The sequence below is a fragment of the Scyliorhinus canicula genome, chromosome 18 (genome assembly GCF_902713615.1).
Source record: "Scyliorhinus canicula chromosome 18, sScyCan1.1, whole genome shotgun sequence".
Lineage (NCBI taxonomy): Eukaryota > Metazoa > Chordata > Chondrichthyes > Carcharhiniformes > Scyliorhinidae > Scyliorhinus > Scyliorhinus canicula.
The window spans coordinates 17,327,998-17,349,686 of NC_052163.1; the positions used below are offsets into that span (position 1 = coordinate 17,327,998).

At 42.6% G+C, this 21,689-nt stretch overlaps 1 protein-coding gene across 2 annotated transcripts in view; it reads left to right on the top strand.

Annotated features, from left to right (window-relative positions):
- The window catches only part of cog1 (component of oligomeric golgi complex 1), a 49,415-nt gene that overhangs the window by 440 nt on the left and 27,286 nt on the right, over positions 1–21,689 (top strand). For both annotated transcript variants that reach the window (XM_038777328.1, XM_038777327.1), the window contains exons 2-7: positions 2,696–2,940; positions 6,824–7,005; positions 7,225–7,395; positions 8,319–8,475; positions 13,481–13,691; positions 16,916–17,716. In XM_038777328.1, coding sequence (XP_038633256.1) covers positions 2,696–2,940; positions 6,824–7,005; positions 7,225–7,395; positions 8,319–8,475; positions 13,481–13,691; positions 16,916–17,716 — 1,767 coding nt within the window. The remainder of the gene's footprint in view (positions 1–2,695; positions 2,941–6,823; positions 7,006–7,224; positions 7,396–8,318; positions 8,476–13,480; positions 13,692–16,915; positions 17,717–21,689) is intronic.

Below are 21,689 nucleotides of genomic sequence, written 5' to 3' on the forward strand. Positions count from 1 at the left end.
AGTACAGTCTGAGGGGCTACTTCCCCGGGCTGGAGAATCTGGAGTGGAGGCGGCCAAAAGCAAAATACTGCAGATGCTGGAAATCTGGAATATAAACACCAAAAATGGCTGGATTTGCTAATAGGGTCTGTCAGCATCTGGGAACAGTCACTGCTTTGGTCCGTGCGACCGTCCATCAGGGTGCTGGGGGGGGGGGGGGGGGGGCACAGTCCCGGGAGAAGGGTCAATAGTTTTGGACTGAGATCAGCAATTTCCTAAAATTGGGAGTTGTGAATCTTTGGAACTCCCAATTCCACAGAGCTGTGGCTTCTCAGTCGTTGAGCATTTTTAGATGCCAGGGGAGTTGAAGAATGTAGGAATAGGGTGGAGGTGAGGCAAAATGATCATCCGTTATTTTTTTAAAGGATGCACCAGGCTCGAAGGGCTATATGGCTTATTCCAGCTCTCCATTGCTTATCTTCTCTCCACCTTCATTCCACTGGTCTCTTCTGTGTGAATTCATTCAGGCGCAATTTTGACTGGTGTCTATAGCAGTATTAAGTTCATAATCATATGCATCGGGTATTACATATTTTTTGTCTTTATCAATTTTCCGCTAACACATTTTCAATGTTTTATCATGACATTAGCAACACCTACCTCATCCAGAATTTACAATTTGTATTAATACAGTACTTGCTATACCATAGTTAAGTTATATGTTAAACAGTTCATGATATTTAACTGATCAAAAGAACAGGTCGCAGGATTAGTTGTACAGTCAGGGGAAGTAACTTGATTATGGACAAAGAGATTACTTTTTGGGGATGCTTTTGAAAGAAGGACAAGGCATACTAATGCAAGTGGAGTTGAGGGAGAGAATTCTAGTTTATATCATAAAGAATGCTGAAATTGAGGTGGTGATCGACAACTGGGAATTAATGTGGTTTTGGCTGCAGGCAGCAGTGTTTTGGGCGAGTTTGAATTTATGTATAGTGATCCTCAGAGGATCGGCAAAGTTGATTGAGTGATGACCATTATAATGCGGATTTGAGGAGGTTGTGTTAGAGGAGGATTAGATAGGGAAGATTCAGAAAGAATGTTCCTAATGGTGGTGGGGTGGGAGGTTGGGGTCCAGAACTAGGGGTCATAATTTGAGGATAAGGAGTAAACCTTTTAGGACTGATGTGAGGAGAAATTTCTTCACCCAAAGAGCAGTGAATCTGCGGAATTCCCTACCACAAAAAGTAGTTGAGGCCGAAATATTGTGTCATTTCTAAGAAGGAGTTAGATATAGCTCTTGGGGCTAAAGGGATATGGGGGGAAGGCGGGATCAGAGTATTGAACTTGATCAGCCATGATCATAATGAATGATGGAGCAGGCGTGCAGGGCCGAATGGCCTCCTCCTGCTTCTATTTTCTATGTGTGGGCAGAGACAGATGATATTTAAAGTGGCAAACGGCATCTTGCTGACAGTGCGTGTAGTTGGATTTATAAAGCAACTTTTAATGTAGAAAAATCCAAGCGGTGTAATTATTTAAAAAATATTATACCAGATAAGGAGCGATTATTAATTAATTATAATAAATTCATTATAATTATAAAAGTGGTGAACAAATGCTTTGGCCAAGATTTGTGAAGGGAATTCCAATGTGTTGCTTTGGTGGTTGAAGGCTTAGCCAGCAGGGTGTAGGAAGGGGAAAGATTTATAAGGAGCTGGTATCAAAACAAATCTTGAAAGGCTGTTGTAGGGCTGGACAATGTTAGATATCAGGGGTGAGGACATGGAGAAATTTAATCATAAGGATAAGTATTTTAATTTTGTTTGAAATTCTGCAGGAAAGGGTATGGGCAGCATAGTTTTGGATGGGCTTATTTTAATGTCAAGGTTGAAAAATTATAAATTGACAGAAACTTTGGAACAGTTGAGCCTGGAAGTAACCGATGCATAGATGAAGATTTTGGAATTGGATGGAGTAAGCTTTGAGCAGAAGTGGCTGGCATTATGGAGGTGATGTGCATAGTCTTTATGGTAGAGATTATGGTAGTGGTTGGAAGCTCGCTGCTGGGGGGGGGGGGGGGTGTTGTTACTCAAAATTAAGAATGGCGGTGGATCAAATTGCAAAGGATAAGGACCTGGTAGACAACTGTCATTAGGGAATCGTCTTGCACTGCTATAGTATATGGTTTGAAGTTTCATTAGGTCATCAATATTGCATAGATTGAGCTCAATAATAATCCCAAAGGGAAGAATGGATTTAGGAACAAAGATGTATATTTTATGGGAAGAGCTGAGAAGGGTGGTATTGATTTTGAAGTATTTAATTGGAGAACATTCTGGGCTATCTATGACTTGATGTGGGAAAGGGCAGCAGATAATTAATAGTGGTGTTATCTGGAAACTGACTACGTCATCATCAATAGAGTTTAGAGGGGCAGCATATAGTTGAGGTTGGGGAGGGGAAGCCAGAGAAAACACCTTGGGCCATGGGAAGTAATCAGACTCCGATTTAAAGCAATTTCAAGAGATGTTTGACAGGTCAGAGTAAAGCCAAGCAAAAGTAAAAACAGCTTGTGGTACACAGCAGATCAGTCAGCTTCTGGGAAGGGAAAAGGCAGGCTGTTATGATGACCTCAGCAGATTTAATCTTTAAACTATGTTACTGAGATATGAGCAACAGTAATGTAAATGGGGACAATGATTTTGTATTTCAGGTTCAGCAACAATCCCAGGAGAAATTCTACAGCATGGCAGCACAGATAAAGCTCCTTCTGAATATGCCAGAGAAAATTTGGAGTGCCTTAGAGTCATCACAATATCTCCATGCTACTCAGATGTATCTGCTGTGCTGTCACATTCATAGTATCCTCCAGTTGGATTCCTCGGGTTCCTATTACAGTCCTGTCCTAGCTCGCTTTCCCATTCTTGTTCGACAAGTAGCAGCAGCAGGTCATTTCAGGTAAGTCAGTGATGAATAAAAGTACCTATCATTGGCGATCACCTTCATTTTCATTGTTTTAATATCAGTTTCAGAAGAGCTGCTGTGTTTTAAAATAATCTGTCACATGTTTTTACATCTTTCTAATTTTGGCTCTATACCTGTGAAATTGTCTCCCTTTGAAGGTGATCATAGTTTTAATTCAGGTTTGTTAAACAACAGTAAATTGCAGTTGCTGTGGAATTAATCTTGGTTGGTAAAAAGCCTAGAAAATGTTTACAGATCTGTCAGTGACAAGTTTAGGCTTTCTCTTGGAGGAATGTCTTATTCCAACAGCAAAGAGAGTGGTAAATTTTGTGCTTGAACTTCATGGATCAAGAGGCAGAGTTTTGGGCACAACACTGGTTGGGAAAAACTTCCACAAACCAGGAAACAAGATGGCAAGCTCCATTGCTTGACTTTAATTATTACAAACGAGTGAAGTCTGGCTCCGGCCCTTAACCCCTTGCATTGTGAATATAAACTGAAGAACTATCAATCTTGAAGGTGGCTTCTATTGTTAAGTTGTTATTGAGTCACTGACTGGAAAGTAAGTTTTATTAAGAACTTACACCAGTTTTCAGTCATCATCAACTACTTTACCTAATGGGATAGATCCATAACTGTAGAAATAAAGTCAGGCTGATCTACAATGTTGGAGCATCTAACTCAGACGATTATAATTGAGACACCCTGTCAAGAGTTAGATGTTTGTAACTGAGGAGAACATGATGCAGTTATGGAGAGATGATTGTGCAATACATTTCCATAATTCTCAACCGTACTGAGTAGAATTGAAAATACTGTGGTTTTCCTGCAAAACTGTATAATTCCACAATATACTTGCAATGTTTTGGTTGCTTATCTTTCAAACAATGAGTTAACTGCTCTCAAAGGTTGCATCATGCATTTGTGAAGCAGCAAGGGACATTTTTATTACTTTAAAGATGTTATATAATTCATCTCACTGTTGGTTTTATTATCTACCACACTGTGATGTGAGATCACGCGTGCAATCCTGCATTGAAAAGTCAGCATCAAGTTAGGTTTTCCTGTCTCCTTGTTTACCTGAATTTTCCCATTCATGAAGGCATTATGTTGATTTACTGCAAAACTGGCAACTGAGGACAATTTGTTACTTGTTTGAGGGTGTAGTACTGTGCAGCATTAGATAGTATCCAAGTATTCTGAGCCTATGGTGCTTTCTATTGTTTGGTTGAGTGGCAGCCAGTGGCAGCAACTTCCTGAACAAGGCTATTCCATTTTTTTGCTCTGTATTATAGCCAAACATCATGCTTGGCAACCAGTATGGGGGAATGCAAAATTTCTCTAGCCCCACTACTCCACAGGTTGCACCACAAGTGTAAATGTTCAATTCACTCACTAAAATGGCCAATTATTTACCTTTGCTGCTGCTGGACCCAGAATAAAAGAGATTTTAATCAGGCTTCTTTTCAACAAACTCAGAATAATAGATTTATTATGATACTAAACTTTTCTTTTAAGAAAAAACACGTTCCAAAACTGGTTTGCATACAGTTTGTAATCCAGGAATCTCGTGCTTTACCCCTTTTAAGATCCCAACGAAGTTGCAAAGGACAAGGCAAATTAGGTCTCATAAGAGAACACAAAGTTTAAAAAGGTCTTGACACTGTTGATCTTTGTGTTCCGCGTGTGAAGATGATGTGCAAGTCATAGTTGTCTTTCCAAAGGATCCTTGGTGAAACACGTTTTGCTAACTCTCGCATGTCGGAGTTCCGCTGCCTTTCAAATATGGACAAGTTATTCTGTGAGAATTTTCTGGCTGGAGGTGAACACCCAATCTGGACTGCAGGCAGTACAGGGAGAGAGGAGCAAACATTCTTCACAGTTTCCTGTCAAGACAGGGTTTTTTAAAAAAAATGTTCACACTGTTTTTTTCAGCGAATCAGTAGTTTAAAAAAAAATTGTAACTCAAGGTTACAAAATAACACTTTTCTCCCTTGCCATGTAGCTGAAGATTTCTGGGGGTAACAGAGGGTGTGTGTGTGTGTGTGTGTGTGTGTGTGTGTGTGTGTGTGTGTGGGGGGGGGGGGGGGGGGAGAGACAGCAGTTTTCCCACAGACCAAAGTGAACTTGTAACCTTTTTTACCCTCGGGGGAAGTGTCCACATAACTCAATGTCCTTGTATTTTTTGACATAAGCATAATTATTTGAGATATAGATTCCTAACAATACCCATGAGTAACTGCACCGATGTGAGTGAAATGATAGAATCCCGACAGTGCAAACTGAGGCAATTCAGCCCATCGAATCTGCATGACACTCTGAAAGAGCACATTAACCTAGGCCCAATCCCTCGGGACAAATTTAGCATATCCAATTTGTCTAACCTGCACATCTTTGGGAGGAAACCAGAACACCCGGAGGAAATACATGCAGACACGGGAAGAATGTGTCGCCCAAGGTCAGAATCGAACCAGCGTCCCTGGTGCTGTGAGGCAGCAGTACTTGCCACTGGGCCGCCGATGCGCCAGATACTTTTTGAGTGCTTTTAGGGGATTGAGATTTTGCATCTAAGTGGATGTTACTTTACAAAGAATGACTGGTTTATTTCTTTGTGCTTTCCGCATACTCAGAACTGATCAGAATTATCCCTTTTGGTTTATGTGATCAAATTTGTGGTTGGAATTTTAAAGTTGGGTGAAAACAAACTTCAAATATGATTGGTGAATAATTGTCAAGAAAACATTCCTTTCTTTGTCAAGTCACTAGATCTAACAACCCTCAATGCGCTTATTTGCAAACTCCACATATTAAAAAAAAAATTTAACCCATGCTTTGGATTTGAACTGTGTGTCTGTAGAAGTTGCTGTTGATGGGTATAGTTATACATTTCAGGACCATCAGAGGCTTTCTGAACAGAAAAGAATCACACAAAAAGCCATAAATATAGCTATAACGTAAATGTTCAACCTATGTGCAGGCATGATGCTGCTGACAGACATGGCTGTCTGTTTCCGAAGCCAGATCATGGAATAGATTACATGGAGAATTTGTTCTTTTCTTCTCTATATTAAAATTTATCCGGGCAAAGGGTTCTAAAGATAAACACAAGTTTCCATTCCTACTGCCACAATTGAAAATCTTCCTTGGCTGATCTAGTTAGTGGGGTTATTTCTCTATCAACCAGAAACCCATGGTAGGATATTGAATAAAGTTCACTTGGGGTATACAATTCACTTAGTATTGGGCACAAAGCTCTTCACCAGCCCCAAAAGTTGTCTCACACACTATTCAGGGCTGGGTGAAAAGTATATTCCCATCTTTAGTGCAACATTTTAGTAACTGCATGTGTTTACACACAAGTTTACAATTTTGCAGTTCTGAATAGAAACATTAATTTACTTTTGAATTACAAAATACTGCAGCACGCAATTGCCCTTTAAATCAGTTGTAGTTAGTTTGAATTTGGCATTCTCAGTCAGAGTGGTCACAAAGGTTGTTGGTACAAAGCAGCAGGAGACGGTTATGAACTCCTGATGGTGTTAAAGTGAAATGAGTTACTTATATAAGGAAGCTGTAGTTTTATAGGACAGAAATGGAACTTGAAGCTGTTTCATTATTGGATGCAAAGTGCAAATATTCATGACTGCAATTGTATGATCAGAAATGAATACACTATGAACAGGTTCCGCATTTCATTGCTTTTTAATCATTCAACTCTGATACTTTATGGGAATAGCTTAGTCTTGGTCTTGCTAAATCACCAAAAATAAAACCTCTGCTTTTTAGTGAGAGCTAGCATTAAATATCTGTGAAATGAAAGTTTAATTCCGTTCTGAAAAGGGTAGAATACAGTTTCTAAGTCAGTTTTATTTTCTAGGGCATCCATTTTACAAGAAAGTAAAACACTTTTGAAGGGCCGAGCAGTATCAGACCAAGCAATTGCAGAGGCTCTTTGTTCCATAATGCTCCTGGAAGACAGTTCGCCACGCCAAGCTCTTGCTGACTTCCTTCTAGCCAGGAAATCAGCAATTCAGCAGTTGCTTAACCAACCTCATCATGGTGAGCACCAGACCTTGTCCTATTTCTGTAGAAAAAGGAGTTGTGCTTAAAACTAGCCTTTGGATAAATGAAAATGGAAAACTGTATTTTTTGTAGCCAATTACTGAATTTTATCTTAATGGATTAAGAAGTCCCTTCTATCTTAATGGTACTTTTAAGGATTGAAAGGATAATTCACATTTTGAAGCTTGCAGAAATTAAATAGTGTTATGTTTTTAGGTGCTGGTATTAAGGCACAGGTATGTTCACTCGTTGAACTGTTAGCCACCACATTGTATCAGGCTCAAGCTGTGTTTTATACACCGACTGAAGGAAAAGTGCCAGATACAACACTAACCTGCAGCCTTCTCTTCACTACTTTGGCATCCATCACAAGTCAGTCTCCAGCAGGTATGTGTGGATCTATCTTTGTCAGTTATTATTAAAATTGTTAAACTTGTAAAATGGCTTCGAAATAATCCCAGAACTTATCTTTTTGTTTGCTCACTGACTGATAGCGGTTTAGCAATTGACCTTGGAAGTGGATGACAAATGGAATAAACTTTGGCTGGGGTGTGGTAACTCGAATTGTTCTGTAGGGTCCCATATAGAATCATAGATTCTATATAATTTCCTCTTTTTGCAAATAGTATGTAATGGTACTTCTTGTAATGTAAAATTTTGTGAATATGCTTAGCTGTCTGCTCAAATAGTGAGTATGAACTTTCTTTTCATGTTTTGTGCCGCTTTGGGTAAAGTTAGCCATGCAGGCTAGGTTGGATCAGATTCTGAGCTGAATCAGTTGATTTTTGGGGGGCAGAAATGGTGGATGTGAGGATGGGAGTGAGTTGCATAATTGGTTCAAGCTCCTGATCACACTATTCAGTGGTGTCAGTTGAAAAAGCTTGCATATTGATCACTGCTGGTTTTTGGCACGGTTGGATTCTGCTATTAAGCTTCCTGTGGTCCACTTGTCTGTTTTTTGTCACCAAATTTACAAGAATGATTGTGTGCATGAGATACTAGATTTCGAGAGATATGAACAATCTTAGATAGATCAACCTGATTTTTGCACACAAGTTTACCAAGGTTGAAAAGCGGCATAACTTGGAGCTAATTGTTCCTGTTACACTGCAGAAAACACTGGTGCATGTCAGTAGCGTTGGATTCTGGGTCTTGTCAAAAATCCAGACATGTGAGAGCTGTAACTTTAAATCCAGTTACCTGAGGTGGAAGATCATCGCTTTCAGGCAAAGTTTGGTTTGGAAATATTACAGAGAATATTTGTTTATATTCACCGGTAACTAAATACCTCATTTGTTTAACCTTTGCAGATAGAGGCATCTCAGTGTTAAAAGAAGAGATGAAATCTGAGACCTGGTTCAAATATTTACCACCTTCTATTGTGGAATTTCAGCCCCCTTTGAGGACTCTTGCTCATCCAATAAACCGCGATTACCTGAGAGACACTCTTCAGCAATGGATCAACATGTAAGCAAGTGGAATTTATTTACACATGATGAACATTGAAGAGCAGAAACCAGTGACATTAGAATAAAACACTGGATTAACTGCTAAAAGTACCTTTTAAAAAAACAATAAAAAAATTTAGAGTACCCAATTCATTTGTTCCAATTAAGAGGCAATTTAGCATGGCCAATCCACCTAGCCTGCACATCTTTTGGGTTGTGGGGATGAGACCCATGCAGACACGGGGAGAATATGCAAACTCCACACGGACAGTGACCTTGGGCCGGGGTTCGAACGTGGGTTCTCAGCGCGTTGCAGCAATGCTAACCACTGTGCCACCGTGCTGCCCTCTAAAAGTACCTTTTAATAGTAACTGCAAAGAGCGTGTGGATTTCTTTACTTCCATGATTATGCCCAATGAAAAGTTTTTGCTGCCTGCTTTTCCTCTCTCCCCCCCTTTTTGTGCTTGTTGCTGTTTACTCTGACCCTCCAGCAATGCCTGGTTGTTTTTCAAAATTATTTAAAGAGAAGCTAGTGTACAGATGTATTCAGATGAAGTCAATATCGGGCTTTTTAAAACTGAAGAGCTGTCCATGTGTTTATGTGTATACACAGCTGATTGAAAAGAAAAATTGAGACATACTTCAAGTGTGATACACTACAGATTACACAATTGTTTAGTGTTCCCTCTATGATGCACTTGTGCTTGTGGTCATGTAGCAATCTGCAATGTATTGCATATTGAAATAAACAGGCTGACCTGTTCCAGAGGAGAAATTCCAGCATTATGTCAGTCATGAATTTTTTAAAGTGCAAGTTGCCCGTGGACAGAAAGTCATGTATAGAGGAGTTTGTAGCCTGCCCAATGCAAAGAAAATTTAGAGGAACATTATACTTGCAACCATTTTTATTTATGTGAAAATTCCAAACACTCTGGGGGCGATTGTCCAAAATGGAGCACAAGTGTTCGCGCCGTTGTGAACGCAGTCGCGTTTCACGACAGCGTAAAACGGGCATGGGGACGACCGATTCTGGCCCCCACGCGCATGTGCAGTTGGGCCGCGCCAACCTGCACATGCGCTGGGGACATCTTCAGCGCGCCGGCACGGGCTCAAATGGCGTCAGTGTTCAGGGGCCGGCCGCGCAGGAAAGTAGGGGGAGAGGTCGCCCCGCCGATCCGTGGGCCCTGATTGCGGGCCAGACCCCATCGGAGCCCCCCCCCAACCCCCTCCCCACAGCCCCCCCGACCCTTCGGCAGCGACCAGGGGTGAACGGCGCCGGCGGGACTGTGTCGTATCTGCGCGGCCGCTCGGCCCATACGGGCCGGAGAATCGGTGGCCCCGCCGATTCCCACGGCCTGCGCTGCGTCAAATGGCGCCGATTCTTCGCACCTCGGAGAATCGTGCGCCAGAGTCGGGGTGTCGTGGCGCGATTGCGCCGATTTTCCAGCCCGGCACTCGGAGAATCGCCCCCTCTGTTTTTGCTGGAGAAATCCAATTGTGCCACAGCTCATCGAAGTAGAACAATGTTTTTTTTCTTATATCCTCTGTTGATTAAGTTTTAATAAAAATAATAATGAATGTCAGTATAGAAAATAGCTTAACAGTACCGCAATAATTTGGAAAAGAGAAGTAGGAGGAAGGGAGAAAAAGGTGAAAGAAAAACCCTCCCTTGCCCCAAAAAGATAACTAATAAGAAAATCAACAACAATCATAGAACAGATATAGATTCACATGATATAATATATGCAACCTAATTGGGGCCAGCTGTATGAAAGTAGAGAGCAGTTATTTCTCAAAATAACCTCGGAAGGATTGCCAAGCTACATAAAATCCATCCATGGAGCCTTTCATAGTGTACTTTATTTTCCCAAGTTGAAGATTCTGCATAAGCTCATGTATCTAATTAGTAAAAGAGGGCACGGCAAACTGCTTCCAATTTAATAGAATAATGTGTTCAGCCAATAATATTGAAACGGAGAGTGTGTATCGGTCTGAACTTTTGTAAGAGGGACGTCAGCATTTGGTTCCATTCCAAAGAGTGCTGTAAGAGGAGAAGGTTCAATGTTACTAAAAATATAAGAGTCATGTAAAAATGTTTGTCTAAAACAAAGCCAATTTTGGACATAAGCAGTATATATGAGATTGGGGCAGTATGGCATTTATCACAGGTACAAACCAAATTTGGATAAATCTTCGATAATTTAACATTGGACAAATGGATACGATGTAAGATTTTAAATTGTAGCAAGCCATATCTTGGACATACAGGTGAGGAACGTACACTAGAGAGAAGAGACTTCCAGTTATCTTCTGATAAGTCTGAACCAGTACCTTGCTCCCAAAGAATTTTTGAAGTCGAAAGCGAAGGGCAATGTAGTGAAAAGATTAGAAGTACAGGGCACGATCTACCGGCTGCATTGCGCCTGAATATGAGCATGACATGGCCCGTAGATGCTGTGGGCTTCGCAACAGCCGGTACACCTTGCGTGATCTACCCAGATCTCGCGAGGCGTCAGGATCCCACTCACAATGGGTGGGACCGTCTTGCACGCCGAAGTGGGCTTAACACCCACTTACGCATGCTGACCTGGTATCTATTGGGCTTCCATCATTTACCGGCCTCTCCAGGAAGACACCTGCCGGTTTTCATTCGGTACTGGTCCTCACCAACTTGGGCCAGGCGGGAACGGCACCCGGTAGGATATCCTGGGTCTTTGGAAGCCCCTGGATTGACAGGGCAGTGGACATCCTGCCTGAACATGGGAACCTTCGGCTGTCTGGGTGGCATTGCAAAGCTGGAAGGAGCAATGCCTGGCTGCCAAGGTAACACTGCCAAGGGTCAGGGCCTGAGAGGGTGGCCATGCCCATTAAAGGAGGGGAATGGGGAGGGGGGGTGTTTAAAGGGTGGGGGGTGCAGGGTGAGGAGGAAGGGGCCTCCAGAAGGAGGGTGAAGGGTGGGGGATCCTGAAGACGGTGTGGGAAGGCCTGAAAATAAGGGGACCTCAGCAACTCCATGCCGGTGTCATCACTTGGGAGGGGGATAGTAATGCCCATCTGTGGTGGCATAATTGCCCATGGGTTTGTAGTGGCACGGTGCCAGTGGCTAGCACTGCTGCCTCACAGCGCCAGGGACCCCGGTTTAGTTCTGGCCTTGGGTCACTGTCTCTGTGGAGATTGTACATTCTCCCCGTGTCTCTGGGTTTCCTCCGGATGCTCCGGTTTCCTACCACAGTCCAAAGATGCATGGATTAGGTGGGTTGGACATGATAAAAGTGCTCCTTAGTGTCCAGGGATATGCAGGTTAGGTTATATGGTTTGGGGTGAGTGGACATGGGTAGAGTGCTCTTTCGAAGGATCGGTGCAGACTCAATGGGCTGAATGGCCTCCTTCTGCACATTCGGTATTCTATTCTGTGACCCACGCGCCCACTGAGATCGGCGCACTGTTTCAAAATGGTAGGCCAATCTCTGAGGAAATGGCCTGGCCAGCAAGTTGGGCTCTTGACCGTGGAGAAACTCCTCAGTGTCCAAAAAAGTGGCTAAGTGTGATTAGATAGCGGTGGGGAACTCTCCGACAGAGCCGGGAAGAAACTCCCAGCAAAACCCGCCACAAATGACACTTAGAAACCTTTCCGTTAGATCGTACCCGTAATTTGAAAATTAACCCCCGAACAAAAGGATTTGTTTCTTATAGAACATCTAGCAGTGATTTAGGGGCCAATAATGGAAATTAAGCATTTTTGTTTGCATGGAAATTCTCTGATTTGTGAGTAGCGAAAGAACTGTGTGTGTATGAGGCAGATCATATTTCCAAGAGAGTCAAAGAAACAAAAATATTATCAATAGATACATTTTTTAGAATATGATCTTAATACAAACTTGCATTTATTTATGAAAATAAATCAGCATTTACTTAGTCTTACTTGATCACCACATGTGGTAGGCTGCAGTTCATTCAAATGGAAAGCCCAAATGCTCCTTCCAAAATCACCCTATGTTGCATCCTCTCGTCACATTAAGCCCATAATGTTTGACATAGAATATAAAGAAGACTGCCTTTGCTGCCAAGGCAGTGCATGCACAGCTGTACCGACTTGACCTGACGTTCGATGGGTTCCATTTGTCAGTGATGTCTGTGTACAGCATGATTCTGCTTTCCCTGTTTTCAGTGAAGCTACCAATTCTACTTGCAATCATTCAAATTTAACTAATCTTTGTCAAAAGTTCATACAATTCCCTCATGGGATTCCAATTTTCATTGACTCCCTACAGCGATGCAATAACAAGCTGCCATCGTGTGCATCACAAAAGCAAGCAAAGATAGAGTGCAGGACTATTTTCCCTTGTAAACTCATTTTCTTTCACGTTAAACGTGGTAATAAGATAATGTTGATAATATATGGTTAGATAGGTGTCTGAAGCTGCTGACAATAGAAAAATGGACTGTTCCACAACTGATTAAACTGTGGCACAATTGAATTATGAAACAGTCCTCTGAGGCCACATTATGAAGTTCTTCTTCCGTGTCCGGCAAGTGTGAAATGGGTCTTGAACCCAAAGTTTCTGGCCCAGGGACAGATGCTACCCACTATGCCAAAAGGCCTCTCAATAGTAAATTATATGCTTGGCAGGTTCTTGGGATCTGCTTTATTAGGTAAGATCATGACTTTTCATTCATCACCAGAATTTCGTTGACATTGGCACTGTATATGACTATAAATTCTTTAACATATAAGGTTACAATGGAATTAGGAGGGATTTTACAATTTTGTTCTACAGAGCCACCTAGTAGTCAGGCATGTATTTGCATCATGACAGTCAATATGGCAAAACAGATTGGGGACTAATAGTACAGTATAGCAATTTAAAAGTTAGATGTAGACAGAAATAAATAGCTGAAGATCATGCACACAGGAAGTTAAATTTGTTACAGTAAAGTGTGCATCCTATACTTTTAGCAATATTTAGATTTAGTACAATAATTTAATTTTTTTATCCTGATTTAGCCTTTAACTTTTTTTAAAGGTGTAAAGATGACATAAAGATGGGAATTGGAAACTTGTTGATCTACGTGAAAAGTCTGAAAGGTCTTGCTGGAATTCGCGATGCAGTGTGGGAACTCCTAACGAGTGAATCAATAAGTCAGAACTGGGAAACTGTGTGCTGCCGACTATTGGAGAAACGTTTCTCCTTCTGGGAGGACTTCCTCCAGCAGCTCTTCCTTGACAGATTGCAGGTAGATACATCAAGCCTTATCCTAAAAAATGCAAACGTCTTTTGTGTTTTGTGGTGGTTTTGGTTCTTTCTCAAACTGGTTTATAGCACCTCGTTTTCGTTATCCAAATCACTAATGTGTTTTGTATATTAATACTGTGAATCTATTCTTTATCTGTAGATTTAGGAAAGGTAATGATCCATTCCCTCTAAGGTCTCTATAATAGCCATAAAAGATGGGTGTTCAAAGATTAAAGTCCAGAGAATGGGTTTACATTTTATCATTTGTAAAATGTTTGAAAAATCAAGCTAAGAAATATGTTTTATTTACCTCTTGTAATTCCAGCAATCTAACATTACACATTGAGACATAGAGCATCTGATTCATCAGAAAACTCCTTGCCATATGTTGTGAAGCTACTGAACAAATCTATTTATTGCTCAAGATTATTAGATGGATCATCAATTTCAGCCGAATCACTGATGTCACTTTATTGGGCTGCTCCAGATTGTGTGCAGCCTTGGTGTCATATTTGAGATTTAGTTGAGCTTCTGATCTTAAACCCTCTTTATCGGCGAGAACATCTGCTTCTACATCTGTAACATTTAGTGTTTCTTCCTCTTGAACTCATCTTCTGCTGAAATTCTCACCCAATCTCAACTATTCTTTTTTTATAAATGTTTTTTTATTGAGTTTTCATATTTTATATATGACAAATTACAAATTATTAGAGAGAAATAAAAAGAAAACACAAAAATTTAACATGAATATTTACAGGTAAGCATCTTCATAACAACAATTGTGGCCGCCCCCTTTAGCCAGCATACATATTTTACATTCCCCAATATGGCCGAGGCACATGTTTATAGGCATTTATTTATAGTTTGGTTTTGGGCCTTGGCTTGCCAGCAAACCCCCATAACGAGCCCGTAACCCCCCCCCCCCCCCCCCCCCCCCCCGGCTACCCTCCCCCGATTCCCGTCCATTTTCCCCTGATTCTTGGCCACCCGACTATTCTTCCTCTTGTACGTTGGCCACAAACAGGTCCCGGAACAGTTGCATGAATGGCTCCCACGTTCTGTGGAAGCCGTCGTCCGACCCTCGGATGGCGAATTTGATTTTCTCCATTTGGAGAGATTCCGAGAGGTCGGACAGCTAGTCTGCAGCTCTGGGCGGTGCTGCTGACCGCCAGCCAAACAGGATTCTACGGCGGGCGATCAGGGAGGCAAAGGCAAGGGCGTCCGCCCTCCTCCCCAGGAATAGATCTGGCTGGTCTGAAACCCCGAAGACCGCCACTATCGGGCATGGCTCCACCCTCACCCCCACCACTTTGGACATAGCCTCGAAGAAGGCTGTCCAGTACTCCACAAGTCTGGGGCAAGACCAGAACATGTGGGCGTGGTTGGCCGGGCCTCTTTGGCACCGTTCACATCTGTCCTCCACCTCCGGGAAGAACCTACTCATACGGTTTCTCGTTAAGTGGGCTCTATGTACCACTTTTAGTTGCATCAGGCTGAGCCTTGCGCACGTGGAGGTGGAGTTGACCCTATGCAGTGCTTCGCTCCAGAGTCCCCACCCTATCTCCATCCCCAGGTCGTCCTCCCATTTCCTTCTTGTTGCGTCCAGTACGGTGTCGTCCCTATCTACCAGTCGGCCATACATGTCACTACAGTTCCCTTTCTCTAGGATACTTGCGTCCAGTAGGTCTTCCAGTAGTGTCTGTCGTGGCGGTTGTGGGTACGTCCTTGTCTCCTTTCGTAGGAAGTTTTTGAGCTGCAGGTACCGTAGCTCGTTCCCCCCAGCTAGCTGAAATTTCTCTCTCAGTTCGTCCAGTGTTGCGATCCTGTCGTCCGTGTATAGGTCCCTGACTGTCAGTGTCCCCCCGTCCTGTCTCCACCTTTTGAAGGTGGTGTCAGTCAGTGCTGGTTTGAACCTATGGTTGTTGCAGATGGGAGCCTTGTCCGACATTTTGTACAGGCCAAATTGCTGCCGCAGTTGGTTCCAGGATTGGAGGGTGGCTGTCACCACTGGGCTATCTCAACTATTCTAATGTTTTCCCAACTGACCTATCTCTTCCCCGCCGCACTTTCTATAAACTTGAACTCATCCTTAACCTCTTCAACCTCCTCCCATCCATTAAGATCACTTGTAAAACCTACATCTTTGACCAAACTTTTGGTCACTGCTGCAACATCTCCTTTGTTGGCTTGATGTTCATTTTATTGTTAAGGATTTGTAAAGAGCTGTGTGAAGTTAATCTGTTAAAAGTATTGTACTTGTTTACTGGTGCAGAACTATGTTGTCAAATATTTTTGTCTTGCACTCATTAGGACAAAGTCACAACAAGACCAAATTTCAAAGATACAAGAAATTTATACTGCATGAGTAAAGAGTGATGATTGGTTGGCAAATGGATTCTGATTGGTTGAGGTCTTGCCATGGAGAATGAACCAGGGAACCATTATCCCCAAGATTTTTAAATTTGAACCATGCAAGTCAGCTCTGATCGAGGCGTTGCCATAGGTAATGTATCAGAGGATACCTTTTATTCAGTTGAAAAAGGTGCAATGCCTGTACATGTTCTTTCTGTTTGCAGAAGACAGGGCCGGGAGTGTAGCTTCTAGCTACACATGTAGCTTCTAGCAGGTGTACGTGGGCTGCATTTTGAGCCCGACTGACAATCTTAAATTGGTTGTTAGTGTAATTCTTAGCACATTTGCCATTATTGTCCAATCGCAGAATTAAACTAACAACCAATTTAAGATACAGTTGAGCTCCTAATGTGGCCATGCCTGCTAGAATCTATACATTCATACACAGGACCTTGACCATCCTCTTGCAAACAAAAAGAACCTGTCCAGGCATTGCACCGTTATCAACTAAACAAAGGCTTGGGGTACAACTTTCCCCTGGTGCATTCCCCATGGCAACACCTTGACCAATCAAAATCCATATACCAACTAACCTGCACCCTTTACTTAAGTAATATAAATTTCTTGTTCCCCGTTGAAATTTGATCATCTTATGATTTCTGTCCTGATGGGTCCAAAATGAAAAGCTTTGACAGCATGTATCTTTTTTCAGTAATAATGGTATCTGATGAAAAGAATCAAGGTATTTTCTATCTTATTCTATGATTACATTAAAACTTTATATAATAACAACATTATTATCATGGGTTGTAATTGGTAATTGGGACTTTGGTTCTATTAGACATATTTAATAAAAGCCCTTTTTTTCTGTAGGCATTGACAAAAGAAGGTTTAGAATCCATCTCCAACAGTTCCAAACAGCTCTTGGTTTCGGCTCTGCAGGAACTTCAGGTCAAGAACTCCAACGCTGCTCCCAACAAACCTGTTGAATTTGAGTACAATGTTGCTGCATTTCTTTGGTCAGAGAGCAGCAATGATCTTTTGACAGACACTGCCTGGGTCAGCGTAACAAATCGTAGCCAGTTTGTCAAGAGTGGACTCTCTATGAAGGCCCAGGCTCTTACACTTTGTGTTCAAAGTTTCTGTTCTGCACTTGACTCCAAATTAAAAGCTAAATTGGATGATTTAGTTACATACCTTCCACCAGATTCGTCCACAGTTAAAGACGGTTTAAATTACCACTCATCCTCACAACTACAGAGTTCAGCATTTGATAGGTATGCTGATACAGCGAAGGTTGAAGAAATGCTAAGGACGCATTGCCTTTCTTGTGTACAGTACATCCTGGACTGTGTGAAAGCAGAGCTTAAAATGGCAGAAGAGAGACTACAAAATTGCACATACTCTCCCAATGATTGCAATCTCAATGCTGTCCTTTTCATGGCACGGTTATGCCAATCTATCGGTGAACTCTGCCCTCATCTAAAGCAATGTATTTTGGGTAAATCGAGTAGTAATGACCAGCTTGTACGTGAGCCCCGTCCTGTCAAGAAGCTGGGTAAAGGGAAGCTGCAAGAAGTGAAGCCAACACAAGCTAAGTGGCAGGAAGTAAAGGATCAGCTGTTGCAACAGAGCATGAGTGCTTATAGGATTTGGAATGTTACCATATCAAAGGTCAGTGACTAATGTACCCGATGTTTGCTTATAAATAATGATTTTTGACAATGCTTTTATACTAATGAATTACTCTACGAATTCAGATTTTCGTCCTTCTGTTTAAAAAGATAACCAAAATTTAGAAAGACTGGAGCAGAACAAAATTTAAGAGCAATGTGATTGATTTTTTTTTCCCTTCTGGAAAATATGTTTGTTCTTGAGTGTACTCCGGTCATCTGTTGCTCTCCTCCTCCAGTGCTCTGATTCTCCCTTCTAATTCCAGTTCAGTCTTGTACTGCTGATTTATAATCTCCTAGCCCTGTATGTCCTTCTGGGTATCTCCACTTTTAGATTGGTTTTCGGAGCCAGAATTGAAGATTTCGGAAAAGGAGGTTCCCACCTGTTGGTTGACTTCTCTGGGGCTGCAGTGTTCTGATCATAATGTTTCCTTTTACCTTCAGACTAGGCTTTTGTTGCTGATTTAAAATCAAATACACCCCAGAAAATAGATAGAGTGGGAGCAGAGCCTGGTGGTTGACATTCAAATGTTAGAGAGCTGGAAGAACGGATTTGCAAATAATTAACTTTGTTATTACAAATAGTCCTATTGGATTTATGACTGTGTAAATCTCAGTCACAGACATACACCGTCTGATTTAATATCATATTTTAACCATATATAATAGTTTTTTGTTCAGTTGGGTCAATCCCAGTTGTACCTAAGCCACTGTATTAGCTGTCACATCCTAATAGGACCGACTGGTGATTCTTGGCTCGAGTTTGCATGGAATACTTTTTCACAGCAAAAAGTGCATTTTATAGCCCATCATACAAATCTGCTGATGGTTTAACTGCTAATATAAGTGGTCGCTCTGTAATAGAAACATGATGATTTTATTTGCCTCTGATTCCATAAGACCTTTGGCCTGGACAGCATTATATATCAATCGCAAAAATTCATGACTTCCCGATGGAGAGCTCCCAGTGATTGCCAAAGCTGTTGGAAGATTGGCTGGGATTCTCCTCTACCCGGCGGGACGGAGTGGCATGAACCACTCCGGCGTCGGGCCTCCCCAAAGGTGCGGAATTCTCCGCATCCGGGGCCGAAAGGCCTTCGCCGGCCGCGGAAGTCCGTTCATGCGCTGGTGCGTCAGCGGCTGCTGACGTCATACCGGCGCATGCGCAGGGGAGGGAGTCTCTTCCACCCCCGCCATGGTGAAAGGCCATGGCGGGGCGGAAGAAAAAGGGTGCCCCCACGGCACAGGCCTGCCTGCCGATCGGTGGGCCTCGTTCGTGGGCCAGGCCACCGTGGGGGCACCCCCCGGGGTCAGATCGCCCCGTGGAGCCCGGAGCCCGCCCGCGCCGCCAATCCCGCTGGTCAGGTAGGTGTTTTGATTCCCGCCGGCGGGGGAGGCCTGTCAGCGGCGGGACCTCGGCCCATCATGGGCCGGAGAATCGCCACGGGGGGCCCGTCGACCGGCGTGGCGCGATTCCCGCCCCCGCCGAATCTCGGGGGGGGGGGGGGGGGGGGGGGGGGGGGGGCGGAGAATTCGGGACACGGCCGGAGCGGGATTGACGCCGGCCGGGGGGGGGGGGGATCGGAGAATTCCGCCCAATGTTCTCCAATTTAACCCAAAACACTGGTCTAGTCACTCCTCATGGCTGAGGGTTCCCAGTACAGTTGAATGTCGCTTAGAGAGAGAGAAGGAGGGAGGTTTCAGCCACATGGTATCACGGCACCTTAGACTAGTGCGTGGTCAATTCCTGCCCCACTTTGACTTGGGTCGCAACACAGGTGAAATTAAAGTCACTTAAATATCTGATGTCTTTAGTTTGAACCCGGGTGTGCAGCCACCAGGTTTGTAAATTTTAACACACATAATCTTATTATTTAATTTGTATAAAGTGGGCAGCAATATAACTGGTTAACTTTTATCTAATTCCCAACCCTCCCTCTTTTTTAAAACATAAATTTAGAGTACCCAATTAATTTTTCCAATTAAGGGGCAATTTAGCAAGGCCAATCCACCTACCCTGCACATCTTTGGGTTGTGGGGGCAAAACCCATGCAAACACGGGGAGAATGAGCAAACTCCTCACAGACAGTGACCCAGAGATGGAATCGAACCTGGGACCTCGGTGCCGTGAGGCTGCAGGGCTAACCCACTGCTGCCCTCCCTCCCCCCTTTCTAACTCGTCCCACTCTATTTCACATACACAGCCAGACAACATAGAAGGAAAGGGTGGTGGAGAGGGAAGAAAATAATGATTAAAAAATAAAAGATGAGGAACTTTGAGTTCAGATGGATATCTTCCAGTTAGGGTCTTTCTCCAGTTTAGGCCTCCAGTTGGGTGTTATCTTTTCCTTCAGCTTGTAATGGTCTTTACTGTAGACTCGCAGAGATAGCAAGGCAGCCAGCCGACAAGACGGAGAAAACACAGCTTCTTTCTTCAAGGGTCCCATGTCTTCTGCGTTCTCTTCAAAAAAGCCCACCTGGCAGGAACCAATCGCTGTCTGTGCCAGGCAGAATACCCACTGGCCGCCTGCCAATCAATCAAACCAAATCCCTCTAATCTGCTGGGTGCCAGCAAGTCGGGGATTTCCGTTCCCAAATACAAATCTTGAGGACATAGTGTTCCAGTTGTCAAGCTATTTGAAATTTTGAATTCTGTACTTCTCCGCTCGACTTGAAGGTGTAACTCAATTAACAACCTCTGGACCAAAAAAATAAAATAAAAGAAATGGGAACAAAGAGAAATCAATAGGAAGGACTCTGACAATGGACTAACAGCTGTGTGCATTCCATTTGTTACATGTTTCGTCTCTATTTCTAAAATCATACTGCAATGTAAATGAGAGCATCTAAACAGGAGTTTGGGAACTTAAAACGTATTGGAAAACTTTGAACCATGTTTTATTCTTTCATGCAAAAATAGAATTAAGTTTTACATGTAGAAATCCTGTTCAAATATGTTAAGTTTTAAGTAATTGTACTTTAAAATACTAAAGTTTAATTCTTTTATTACACTGACCTTTTCATCGTGATCCATCGTGTTTTTGAGAATCATGTTAAGTCACAAACTTCACCTCCAGAGCTACCAGGTGATTAAATAATTTGCTGAGATTAGGAGAAATAAATACTTCTGAACGCAATGGTAATATATCAAATAATGGGTGGCAAGGTAGCACAGTGGTTAGCACTGTTGCTTCATAGCGCCAGGGTTCCGGGTTCAATTCCTAGCTTGGGTCACTGTCTGTATGGAGTCTGCACGTTCTCCCCATGTCTGCGTGGATTTCCTCCGGGTGCTCCAGTTTTCTCCCACAAGACCCGAAAGATGTGCTTGTTAGGTGAATTGGACATTCTGAATTCTCCCTTGGTGCCCGATCAGGCGCCGTAGTGTGGTGACTAGGGAATTCTCACAGTAACTTCAGTGTTAATATCAGCCTACTTTTGACACTAATAAAGATTTGATGCCACTGAAATGAAATGCTGCATTGCAAAGCTAATGATCGTGCAGGCCAATTTGTTGCACACAAGGGCTCCTACATATAGGGGTATTGGTGAATTATAGCTCAATCTGAGCAACATTTGAGAGATTAAACTACTTTGTGTGGTGTTTGTGGCTTCGCTACAACTGCTGGTAATAACTGAAGGCCATATATCTTGTGAAATAGAGATGTCTTCCATACGGGTGCTACAAACTGGACCCATGATTGGCAGCATGCTTTACTGGATTGGATACATGTTAAGAAATATGACGATTGTAAATTTCAGTTATCTCTAAATAGTGAAATTCTAGAATATGGGCAACATATTTCAATTACACTTTGAGAAATTTAATGTAATGTTTTACAATTATGGTGTGTTGCGATTGTTCCAGCTGGAAACAGAAAAAACTATTTAATTTAAAAACGGTGTAAAGACGAGTAGTCATTGTACTTTCCTCGTCTTTTTATTCCTTTAACTACTTCATATTTTTGGTTTCTTTT